Below are 13,410 nucleotides of genomic sequence, written 5' to 3' on the forward strand. Positions count from 1 at the left end.
AGTTTAGTTCGGAGATATAGTGTGGGAACAGGCCCTTCAGCCCACGCCAACCAGTGACCACCCCGTACACTAGTTCCAACCTGCACACTAGGGACAATCCAACCGAAACCAATGAACTACAAGCCTGCGCGTCTTTGGAGTGTGGGAGGAAACCGGTGCACCCGGAGAAAACCCACACGGTCACGGGGAGAACGTACAAACTCCGCGCAGACAAGCACTCGTAGTCAGGATGGAACCCGGGTCTCTGGCGCTGTGAGGCAGCAACTCTACCGCTGCTCCACCGTGCCACCTTGGGTCCCCAGGACGGGGGAAACAAAAAGCAGAGGATATAGGTTTGAGGTGAGAGGGAAAAGATTGAATCGGAACCTGAGGGACTTTCCACACAGATCGTGGTGGGTATACGGAGCAAACTGCCAGAGGAGGTAGTTGACGCAGGTGCTATAACAGCAGTTAAAAGATATTGGCCAGATACGTTCAAAACAGTGAGTGCTGGAGTAACTGATCGAGTCAGGCAGCATCTGTGGACAATAGACAATAGATGCAGGAGTAGGCCATTCGGCCCTTCGAGCCAGCACCGCCATTCAATGTGATCATGGATGATCATCCCTAATCAGTACCCCGTTCCTGCCTTCTCTCTATATCCCCTGACTCCGCTATTTTTAAGAGCCCTATCTAGCTCCCTCTTGAAAGCATCCAGAGAACCAGCCTCCACTGCCCTCTGAGGCAGAGAATTCCACAGACTCACCACTCTCTGTGAGAAAAAGTGTTTCCTCGTCTCCGTTCTAAATGGCTTTCTCCTTATTCTTAAACTGTGGCCCCTGGTTCTGGACTCCCCCAACATCGTGAATGTTTTTCCTGCCTCTAGCGTGTCCAAGCCCTTAATAATCTTATATGTTTCAATGAGATCCTCTCTCATCCTTCTAAACTCCAGAGTGTACAAGCCCAGCCGCTCCATTCTCTCAGCATATGTGACAGTCCCGCCATCCCGGGAATTAACCTTGTAAACCTACGCTGCACTCCCTCAATAGCAAGAATGTCCTTCCTCAAATTAGGGGACCAAAACTGTACATAATACTCCAGGTATGGTCTCACTAGGGCCCTGTACAATTGCAGAAGGACCTCTTTGCTCCTATATTTGATTCCTCTTGTTATAAAGTTGAGGGAATGGACAGGGGATGTTTCGGGTTGGGACCCTTCTTCAGACAGGTAGATGGATAGGAAAGGTTTAGAGGGATATGGGCCAAACGCAGGCAAATGTGGCTGATGTAGATGGGGCATGTTTGTCAGCACCGACGGGTTGCGCCTGTTTCTGTGCTGTACGACTCCGTGATGGTCATGACTTTTACCCAGTGCTTTGCGTCACGATGGCTGCCCTTGGCTGAGGTTGCAAGCGATAGATCTTGCCGCTGGTTGTCATTGTGCTGGGTTTGAGGAATCTTTGGAGGAAGTCCCAGCAGGGGAGCAGAGTGCGATTAGTTACAGGTGGCATCTACAAGGCTCCTCATTCTGCCCCACTAACAGCCGCGAGGAAAGCAGAAAATAACTCGGAAGAACTACACAGAAGCCTCGGTCTCTGCCAGTACAAAAAAATACAATATTTTTCATCACAAAATACTTTCTTATTTATATTTAGAACGTGAGCATGGTGTTGCCATGCAGAGGTCCTGGATTTCTATATATCTTTTGAGATGGCTGAGTGGCAATACTAAATATACTCTCCACAATGCACAGTTCCAGTAACGGGATAAGCACATACTAACAAAGTACAGAGCTCTATGATACCTACAGATTAAAGAGCAGATTACAATCTTTTATGGTCAGTGTCACGTTACCTCTGAATAAGTGTTGCTGTTTGCAAAGCCATGTTACATCGGAATATCTGCAGACTTGTTGTGGACACTTTTTACACCAAAAAACCCTAGAGATTCATACATTGCTCCTGGCTGTTCACAGAAGCCATTTGAGGAACCTCTAGTAGTTTAGCTGCCTTTTAGTCTTACAAAGTGCCTCAACTTCTACGAGAGTAGGATCAACCTTCCACAAACAATGCTCACCCCTCCAAGAAAATTAGCTTGGAGACACAGCGTGGAAACAGGCCCTTCGGCCCACCGAGTCCGCGCCGACCAGCGATCACCTGTTCGCACTAGTTCCAGGTTATACCGCTCCCTGCACACTGGGGACAATTGTACTGTGGTCAATTATTCTACAAACCCGCACGTCTCTGGGATGTGGGAGGAACCCGGAGCACCCGGAGGAAACCCACGCGGCCACAGGGAAAACGTGGGAAGGTCAGGATGGAACCCGGGTCTCTGGCGCTGTGAGGTAGTGGCTCCAACCAGCTGCCACTCTTAGGATGAAATAAAAAACTCAAGAGAAATGCCATCAAGAAATCTGCTGAAGACCACACTAACTGGGGGCCACGACAGAAAACGTCGGGCAGCACGGTGGCCCAGCGGTAGAGTTGCTGCCTTACAGCAGCAGAGTCCCGGGCGCGGTCCTGACTACGGGTGCTGTCTGCGCGGAGTTTGCACGTTCTCCCCATGAACATGTGGGTGCTCCGGTTGCCTCCCACACGCCAAAAATGTACAGGTTTGTAGGTGTGTAAAGATTATACATTGTCCCTAGTGTGTAGGATAGAACAAGGAAGTGTACGGAGATCGCTGGTCAGCACGGACTCGGTGGGCCGAAGGGCCTGCTTCCATGCTGTATCTCTAAACTTGGTACAGGGTACATTGCAGGACCCCAGAATGAGCTAATAATGGTACTAGAGTTACACAAGCGACCTTCATTTAATCTACAAAGTGACAGCAGGATGCATGAGAGTGGGGAACCTCTTCCTGCTCTCACTAGAGTTTGAAGCACATCATCAAACCTGCACAGATGGCGGTCATGTGACAGTGCTGTGTTTTCACCGACAGACGTCTATTAAAAAACATACACGCACAACGTACACAGTCTATACAGTTACTCTTCAGGAAAACCATTACTGTGAACGTAAAATAATTATAGATTAAGCCCAGGTTCAATCAACTAAAGTTGCTCATCAAATTTGAAGAGGGAATTCGTGATTAGTACGGGTGTCAAGGGTTACGGGGAGAAGGCAGGAGAATGGGGTTAGGAGAGAGAGACAGATCATTGAATGGTGGAGACGTGATGGGCCAAATGGCCTAAATCTGCTCCTATCTCTTATGAACTTATGAATCGCCTGCAGTCATATGACACTCGTTCTATGAAGGAAACAAATGCACTTTAATTACCGTATCATCAAACCTATTAACCAGGTTAGGAAGGAATAGACACAAAATGCTGGAGTAACTCAGCGGGTGAGGCAGCATCTCTGGAGAGAAGGAATGGGCGACCCAAGGGTCTCGACCCGAAACGTCGCCCATTCCTTCTCTCCAGAGATGCTGCCTCACCCGCTGAGTTACTCCAGCATTTTGTGCCTACCTTCGATTTAAACCAGCATCTGCAGTTCTTTCTTACACAAAGGAACTGCAGATGCTGGTTTATACCGAAGATATACACAAAGTGCTGGAGTAACTCGGTGAGTCAGGCAGCATCTCCGGAGAAAGAAGGGTTCCGATCGGAAAGGGCAACCAAAGTTATTAAACAGCATGAATGTGAAACTTCCCTGCCCCATTAAACCGCTGGGCTGTACTAAAGTCAAAGGAATTTTTTTTGAAAAGGAGGTGGACTGAATGAGCAAGAGATGACTGCGACTGAGGTCAGGTTCAAACAGGACTGAGGACAGGTGTACACTATGTTTCAGCAGGAAAGTATGATAAAACCACTTAGGCTCCACAAGGGCTAATATGAATCATGACAACATGCCATGTTGAAGATGTACTTTTTTCCTGGAGTGACATTTATTCGCATAATTCTTTTTCTCAGTGTTATTTAGACATTAGAGATACAATATGAAACTGGCCCTTCGGTCCACCAAGTCCATGCCGACCAACAACCACCCCAGACACTAGTTTTACCGAAGCCAATTAATCTACAAACCTGTACATCTTTGGAGTGTGAGAGGAAACTGGAGCACCCGGAGAAAACCCACGCGGCCACGGGGAGAACGTGCAAGCTCCACACACAGACAGCACCCGGGGTCAGGATCGAACCCAGGACTCTGGCGCTGTGAGGCAGCAGCTCGAATGCTGCTCCACTGTCCCGGTTGACACTGTGTCAAATTAATAAGGGGGGGGGAGGGGTTTGCTCGTGTGCCAAAGACATGATTTTTTCAACGTGAGACGCAGAGGAGAACGAGTGTTCGAGGAGGTTCCTTGAAGTACAACACAAAGGGTGGCCCATTCCCCTGGGACTTCACCTGTCAACAAGCTACTACAGCGAGCCAGTACAGCTCTGTCCAGCCTGACGGGGAAATACACATTTTAAAGGGCTCTCTTTCTATTCGGCTCATCTTGTTTCTTTAGTTTTACGATACGATAGAACATTATTTATCCCAGGAGGGAAATTGATCTGCCAACAGTCATAAAACACAACTAGATACATGGGACATGAAATTAAAGTGACCAGTGGAAAGGATTGGGGATGTGCAAAGATGGCGGGGGTGGGAAGGGTGGGGGAGGGGGGAAAGGTGGGGGAGGGGGGTTGGGGGAGGGGGAAGCGGGGTCAGTCTACCCCATGACAGAAGGGGGAGGAGTTGTACAGTTTGATAGCCACAGGGACAAAAGGCCTGGAAAAATCATGGAAACAGGCCCATCGGCTCACTGGGCCACGCCGACCAGCGATCATCTGTTCACCTGATAGAAGTATATAAAATTATGGGAGACATAAATATGGTTGTCAGCCAGAACCAGTGTTCAATGCTTGAATGGATCCATTATAGAACCATTGCACACTAGTTCTGACTGTCGACCCTTTCAATGAGTCTCACAATTGTATATACTTCGATTAGATACAACATGGCACAGGCCCTTCGGCCCACCAAATCCATGCCAAAGAGTGATCTCGGAACCTCATGGTCCAATGAAGCAGCATAAAAGGACGCATCTTTAGAAAGGAGATGAGGAGGAATTTCTTTAGTCAGTGGGTGGTGAATCTGTGGAATTCATGTCCACAGAAGGCTGTGGAGGCCACATCAATGGATAGTTTTAAGGTGAAGATTTACAGATTCTTGATTAGTATGGGTGTCAGGGGTTATGGCAGGAGAATGGGGCTAGGAGGGAGAGATAGATCAGCCATGATTGAATGGCGGAGTAGACTTGATGGGCCGAATGGCCGAATTCTGCTCCTACAACTTTTGAACTGAAGTCTCCTTCACATGTAGTTCTAAGTTTCCAACTTTTCTCAAAGTTTAAAGCAGGCTATGAAGACACTCATGCTTTGTTTTAAACTGAGGGAACCTGATATTTAAAGAAGTGTAGGAATGAACCGCAGATGCTGGTTTATACCGAAGAGAGACACAAAAAGCTGGAGTAACTCAGCGGGACAGGCAGCATCTCTGGAGAGAAGGAATGGGTGACGTTTCAGGCCTAGTTTGAAGAAGGGTCTCGACCCAAAACGTCACCCAATCCGTTCTCTCCAGAGATGCTGCCTGTCCCGCTGAGTTACTCCAGCGTTTTGTGTCTCTCTTCTGATATTTAGAGAAGCGTGGTACTGATTGATTTTTTAACGGATTGCACAGTGAGTGATGGCGAATGGTTGCTGTCACTTTGAATCAACAGGATAATGCCGGGAAAGATTTCTCTATAATATTTACACGTGCCAGCACAGCTGATCAACCTTAAGGATGGGCCAGGACATCATATCTAGAATCCTTCCATCACTGCATTAGTAACTTTCACACTGCAATCTCATCGTCAAGACAATCTCCCAAATCCTGCCTCTTCATGAACCGAAACGACTCTTCGTTCACCCAATAGTCCCTCTCCTCACTGTCATCTGTGTTGGACTCGTACTCCGACACTATGCCTGACTCCCGGAACTTCATCAGCTCCAGGCTTCCCATGAACTCTTCCCGGGAGGGGTCTCGGCTGTGCATCAGGCGGAAGCACTCCAGCTTTGCCAGCGGGTCGTCCATACCTAGCGGGCTGCCCAGCGGAAGGGGCAGATCCAAGCCGTCGCACAGCTGGGGCAGGTACACCTCCCCCGGCTTGGGGGTGGTGGGGTCGCACAGGACCGGCAGCACCGTCGACCTGAAGGTGATCTCCAACAGACTGTCCTGCGAGCCCACTGCAGAAAGGAAAGAGACAAAATTAACGCTGGAGTAACTCCTTGCGGGGCGGCACGGTCGAGTCGCTGCCTTACAGCGCCCGATACCCCGGTTCGATCCCGACTACGGGTGCTGTCTGTACGGAGTTTGTACATTCTCCCGGGGCTTTCTCCGAGATCTTCGGTTTCCTCCCACACTCCTAAGACGTACAGATTTTGTAGGTTAATTGGCTCGGGTTTGTATACTTGCTAGAAGCATAAACTGTCCCTAGTATGTAATAGCGTGAATATACGGGGTGGACTCCGTGGTTTCCGCGCTGTATCTCTAAACTGAACTAAACTCAGCGGGACAGGCAGCATCTCTGGAGAGAAGGAATGGGTGATGTTTCGGGTCGAGACTCTTCTTCAGACTGAGGGTCAGGGGAGAGGGAGTCTAGAGATATGGAAGGGTAAGGTGTGAAAACGACCGATCAAAGCAGATGCAGAAGAAATGTAGAATGGTTCATTGTTAGCTGAGGGGAAGGTGACAACACGGCATGCAATCAGCAATATTTAATCAGGAGGACAGTAGAACTAGTCAGGGAACGTGGATGGGGGGGAATGGAGACAGGGGGAAAACAAGGGTCTCGACGTTTCGGGTCGAGACCTTTCTTCAGACTGAGAGTCAGGGAGAGGGGAACTAGAGATATAGACGGTGATGTAGAGACATATAGAACAAGTGAATGAAAGATATGCAACAAAGTAATGATGATAAAAGAAACAGGCCATTGTTAGCTGTGTGCCGGGTGAAAACGAATTACAGACAATGAGACTCAACAAGACGACTTGAAAGCTGGTACGACTTGAACGGTGGAGGGATGGAGAGAGAGGGGGTGCAAGAGTTACTTGAAGTTAGAGAAATCAATATTCATACCGCTGGGCTGTAAGCTGCCCAAGGGAAATATGAGGTGTGCTGGGCCTCACTCTGACAATGGAGGAGGCCCAGGACAGAAAGGTCAGTGTGGGAATGGGAGGGGGAGTTAAAGTGTTTAGCAACCGGGAGATCAGGTAGGCCTGGGCGAACTGAATTGTGCAATCATGTTTGAGACCACTGCCTGGGCTTGTTCCTCTACAAAATCTTGGAGGAGAAATGGGGGAGTGGGAAAGTGAGCAGTTTAAGGAAATAAAGCTTGATTTAGAATATAGAACATACAGCACAGAACGGGACAACACAAGAACATGCCCTTTGGCCCACAATGCCTCTGCTGTACATGATGCCAAGCCCAACTCTTATCTGCCTACACATGATCCATATCCCTCCATTCCCTGCAATGTGCCTCCACCACCACCCCCAACAATGCGTTCCAGGCACTCACAACCATCTGTGTAGTAAAGACTTGCCCCGCACATCCCTGTTCAACTTTGCCCCTGTCATTTAAAGCTGTGCCTCCTGTATGCCATCTTTCCGTCCTGGGGGAAAAGTCACATGACCATCTACCCTTTCCATGGCTCTCATAATTTTGATAAACTGCTGTCAGGTACAGCATTGAAACAGGCCCTTCGGCCCACCATGTCCATGCTGACCATCCATCACCCGTTCACAATAGCTCTCTGTTATTCCACTTTGACCTACAAACCTGCACGTCTTTGGGATGTGGGAGGAAACCGGAGCACCGGGAGGAAACCCACGCGGTCACAGGGAGAACGTGCAAACAGCACTGGAGGTTGGAATTGAACGCGGGCGGGTCTGTGGCGCTGTGAGACGCTGGCTCTACCCGCCGCACCACCGTGCCGAACTACAGTTACCGTGTTGGGCCGAAGGGGCCGTTTCCCTGTTGTTTGACACTGACTCTAAGAAGTGCTTTACTTAATTGATAGGAGTGACAGCTCACAATCTTTCCATGAACGTTTGGGTTGGCAAAGTGTTGCAACGTGTGGCACAGCTGGTAGAGCCGCTGCTTCACAGTGCCAGAGGCCCAGGTTCCACCCCGACCTCGGGTGCTGTCTGCGTGGAGTTTGCACGTTCTCCGGTTTCCTCCCACATCCCAAGGACGTGCGGGTTTGTAAGTCAATTATCCCTCTGTAAACTGCCCCTAGTGTGTAGGGAGTGGATGAGAAAGTGGGATAACATAATAATAATAATAATGGATGGGATTTATATAGCGCCTTTCTAATACTCAAGGCGCTTTACATCGCATTATTCATTCACTCCTCAGTCACACTCGGTGGTGGTAAGCTACTTCTGTAGCCACAGCTGCCCTGGGGCAGACTGACGGAAGCGTGGCTGCCAATCTGCGCCTACGGCCCCTCCGACCACCACCAATCACTCACACACATTCACACACAGGCAAAGGTGGGTGAAGTGTCTTGCCCAAGGACACAACGACAGTAGGCACTCCAAGCGGGATTCAAACCGGCTACCTTCCGGTCGCCAGCCGAACACTTAGCCCATTGTGCCATCTGTCGTCCATAGAACTAGTGTGAACGGGTGTTTGATGGTCGGCGTGGACTCGGTGGGCCGAAGGGCCTGTTTCCACTCTGTATCTCAATTTAAGCTAAACCTTTCATTTATATCAACAAATTAAAAACACTTATCAATGGCATTCTGAAAAATAAACAGGCTAAATGAAACAATCAAGTCTTAGAGTCTGTGGACGGCCTAATTGGGATTATGTCTAGTCTTTTCGCTGACTGGATAGCACGCAACAAACATGTTTTTCATTGTACCTCGGTATAAATGACAATAATAAACTAAACGATAATAGTGTTGGTCATTGGTCGGCATGGACTCGGTGGGCCGAAGGGCCTGTTTCAGGCCCTTCGGCCCACCGAGTCCACGCCGACCAGCAATCACCCCGGACACTCGCATTATCCTACTCACTAGAGGCAATTTACAATTTCTACCGAAGCCAATTAACCTACTAGCCTGCACGCCTTTGGAGTGTGGGAGGAAACTGGAGCACCCGGAGAAAACTCACAGGGTCACGGGGAGAACGTACAAACTCCATACAGGAAGCAGCCTGAGCCAGGATCGAACCCGGGTCTCTGGCGCTGTAAGGCAGCAACCTTGCCGCTGCACCACCGTGCCGCTCCTGAGCTAAACTAGACTACACTAAACGAAACGAAACTAGACTAAACTGACCCAAAACGTCACCCACCCCTTCTCTCCAGAGATGCTGCCTGTCCCGCTGAGTGACTCCAGCATGTTTTGTCTATCTAAAGAACCATTGAACCCATTCAGCTGGCCTTTTGGTGCAGAGTGGGGGGAAGGTGACTGCCTGTTCCTTACTTGAACCCTGGCCGGTGAATTTGAGTTCCAGCTCCTGTACTTGCTTCACCAGCAGCGAGATGTGTTTGAGCAGGTCCTTGTTCTGCAGCAGCAGCTGATGGACACGGGCTTGGGCCTCGATCCGAGCCGCTGCCTCCGCCGACAACTGGTCCTTCAGGAGGTGGACCTGGAACAGAGAATGGGGGGGGCAGAATTACACCCCACGCACGTCACCGCCACGGGGATAGAACCTGGTCCTTCGGCAGGTGGACATGGAGCAATGGACGGGGAGCAGAACCTAGTCCTTCAGCAGAACCTGGCCTATCGGTAGAACCATGTCCTTCAGTGGAACCTGGTCATTTGGTAGGTAGACCTGGAGCAATGGATGGGGAGCAGGACCTGGTCTTTCAGCAGAATCTAGTTCTTCAGTGGGTCAACCTAGAGCAAAGATTATTTTATCTGATAGTTTGAGAGGAGACAATTGAGACAATTCACTTATTTCGTCTTCCAGTCTGAAGAAGGGTCCCAACCTGAAACGCCTTCCGCCCATTCCCCTCCACCGATGCTGCCTGATCCACTGAGTTCCCCCAGAACTTTGCGATTGGCTCAAGATTCCTGGAACAGCTTTTTTTTCCGGGGAAGACACTATTCCCGAGTCTGCTTGTGCGTGCTTCCAAACCTCTCGGCGGGAGCGGGGAGAATAGGGAATGACTGGAGTGTGAGCGGCCTTCGATTATGTTGGCTGCTTTCCCGAGGCAGCGTGACGTGTAGGTGGCGTTGATGGAAGGGGTGAGGAACCTCAATCATAACAGTGGCTCCTGTTCACTCAAGGAATGAACCGCTTTGAAGTGAAGGACCAGGGGATGGTTAACTTCATACGTCTGTATTCCAGCAGGGAAGATTTAGAATGATAAATCCAGAAGAGGGGGGAAAAAACCAAGAGGCACAATTAGAGAAAAAGAGTTCACCTCAAGATATTGCAGTGTTTTTGTTACATATTGATGCAAAACATAATCACGTTACATATAATTCATCATCGGTCACTAATTTAACGTCCCAATGTCAGCACACAAAATATGTCTTAGCAGCAGGACAGAAAGCTAATCAAGTATACCCGATTAACCTACGCAGTGTTGCTCCAATCAATTCTAACAGATTATCTAATGTATCAATGCATCGTTGAACGAAAGCCAGAAGTATTACTCTCTAATGAGTCATGCTTTACTTGCTGAGAAATCGTGAATGGATGGAACATTGTGCATTCACAGTTCTGACCTCTGTGGTGGAAGGAAGGTCATTGATGAGATAGCTGGAGATGGTTGGAGCAGGACATTCCTTGATCAGGGAATGCTGGGGATGATTGGACTTGGACATTCATTGATGAGATGGTTGGAGATGATGGGACCAGGACATTCATTGATGAGATGGTTGGAGATGATGGGACCAGGACATTCATTGATGAGATGGTTGGAGATGATGGGACCAGAACATTCATTGATGAGATCATGAATGGAACGGAACACTGGGTATCCACAGTTCTGACCTCTGTGGTGAAAGGAAGGTCATTGATGAGATTACCTCCTCTGGCAGCTCATTCCACACACCCACCACACTTTATGTGAAAAAGTTACCCCGCAGGTTCCTAATAAGTCTTTCCCTCTTCACCTTAAACCTATCTCCTCCGGTTCCCGATTCCCCTCCTCGCTAGAGACTCTGTGCGTCTACCCGATCTATATCTCTCTTGATCTTGTACACCTCTGTAAGATTAACCCTCATCCTCCTGTGCTCCAAGGAATAGAGTCCTAACCTGCTCAACGTCTCTCTATAGCTCAGGCCCACGAGTCCTAGCAACATCCTCGTAAATCGTCTCTGCACCCTTTCCAGCTTGACAACATCTTTCCTACAACATGGTGCCAAAAACTCAACATAATACTTCTAAATGCAGCCATACCAACGTCTTATGCAACTGCAACATGACCTCCCAACGTTTATACTCAATGCTCTGACCGATGATGGCCAATGTGCCAAAAGCCTTTCTGACCACCCGATGTACCCGTGATGCCACCTTCAACGCATTATGTACCTATACTCCTAGATCCCACTGCTCTACAACACTCCCCGGAGCCCTACTGTTCAATGTGTAGATTCTGGCCGTGTTATCTATCTAAATACTATTAAAAGTCTCGACTTGTTTGTTTGTCTGTCTGTCCGTCCGTCTGTGATCTCAGGAGCTACGCCAAAATGGTACACAATAGCGCAAAAATGTTTTCAGAATCTTACTCAGCTTTTTCCCGTGGTCGTTCGTATCAAGTTTCTTCACATTTGATGTTATATTTCACAAGTTATTGATATTTCAAGCTTTAAAAAAGCCAACTTTAACAAGATTTTTACTGTTAAAATCCTTCCTGCCAGCTTCCAACAAATTTCGATACAAAGTTGGGGGAGGGTTGCCGGGCCCGCCGCCATTTCCAGATCGCCATTTTGGCTGGCGTCACAACGGGGACCCAACGTGTACACGGGTCATCTAGTTGCTCCTAAAATGCAACACCTCACATTTCACCATTTTGAATTCCAGTCTCAGTTAAAAAACGCAGGCTCTCAGTCGATAAACAGTATCTGCAGTTCCTCATTTCTACATTCGTGATTTTCGACTAGTCTCTGGAGAGAGGAAGCAATTTCGACAGCAGCGGGGGGAAAAAGGAAATAAAGTCACCGAATGAAAGGCCAGGAACAAAGTATTTTGAATCTGCACTGCGACCTTTACAAATGCAATGTTTCGTGTGACTGTGGCTTTCCATGGTAACTGCCTTTGTGTCCTTTACCTTAATTTTAAACGTCAGTAAAGCTAGCTCACAAGCCGAGGAACAAATGCGCGTAATAACACCACAAATACAATCCATCAATGCAAGACCTCTTGGATAAATAACGGCAGGGAGATATTGGAAATAATTAAACCACACAATAACTATCTTGGCAGAAATCTGAGGTGAGACAAGTGAAAGCTGTGAACAAATTAAAAAACAACATTCATCCTTTCATTCGTCCGGTCTGAAGAAAGGTTTGAACCCTTCGATTCATACGGCGTGGAAACTGGCCCATCAGCCCAACTTGCTCACAACACGACCAACATGCTCCACCTACACGAGTCCCACTTGCCTGATTTTGACCCATATCCCTCAAAACCTGTCCGATCCATGTACATGTCTGACTGATTCTTAAACGTTGCGATACTACCTGCCCCAACAACCTCCTCTGGCAGCTTATTCCATACACCTACTAGGCTTTGCATGAACGATTTACCTCTCAGATTCCTATAAAATCATTCCCCCCTCAACTTAAACCTATGCCCTCTGATTCTCGATTCCCCTACTCTGGGCATAAGACTGTGCGTCCACCCGATCTATTCCTCTCATGATTTTATACACCTCTATAAGATCACCCCTCATCCTCCTGCGCTCCCAGCCTACTCAACCTCTCCCTAAAGCCCAGACCCTCTAGTCCTGGCAACATCCTCATAAATCTTCTCATCCCCCTTTTCAATTTAACAGCATCTTTCCTATAGCATGGTGGCCAGAACTGAACACAATACTCTAAATGAAGGTACACAAAAATGCTGATGAAACTCAGCGGGTGCAGCAGCATCTATGGAGTGAAGGAAATAGGTAACGTTTCGGGCCGAAACCCTTCTTCAGACTCACCAACGTCTTATCTAACTGAAACTGCAACATGACCTGCAACTTCTACACTCAATACTCTGACTGTTGAAGGCCAATGTTGGCAAATGGGCCTAGCTTAGATGAGGCACTTGGATGGGTACATAGATAGGAAAGGTTTACAGGGGGAAATGCTGGTAGGTGGGACTAGCATTTCCAGTTTTGTTTATTGTCACGTTAGTTTATTGCAGTTATCGACTCTTACAGCCAAACAGCACATTTTTCAGTTTCAATTTCACTCAGTTTCATTGCTTAGATGGGGCATCGTGGTCGGCGTGG

General features: G+C 48.3%; 1 protein-coding gene across 2 annotated transcripts in view; it reads right to left on the minus strand.

The window, feature by feature from the left end:
• LOC116977517 (carboxyl-terminal PDZ ligand of neuronal nitric oxide synthase protein-like) overlaps positions 1-13,410 on the minus strand; it is a 278,332-nt gene that overhangs the window by 13,400 nt on the left and 251,522 nt on the right. The window contains exons 10-11 of one of the 2 annotated variants that reach the window (XR_004413233.1): positions 9,440-9,605; positions 5,743-6,192 (exon numbers count right to left, since the gene is read on the minus strand). Coding sequence is in view for 1 of the 2 variants with exons in the window: in XM_033028014.1 (XP_032883905.1) it covers positions 6,043-6,192; positions 9,440-9,605 (316 nt within the window). In the remaining variant the exon portion in view is untranslated. The remainder of the gene's footprint in view (positions 1-5,742; positions 6,193-9,439; positions 9,606-13,410) is intronic. The other variant, XM_033028014.1, reaches the window with a different exon arrangement.

Source organism: Amblyraja radiata, chromosome 10 (genome assembly GCF_010909765.2).
Source record: "Amblyraja radiata isolate CabotCenter1 chromosome 10, sAmbRad1.1.pri, whole genome shotgun sequence".
NCBI classification, from domain to species: domain Eukaryota; kingdom Metazoa; phylum Chordata; class Chondrichthyes; order Rajiformes; family Rajidae; genus Amblyraja; species Amblyraja radiata.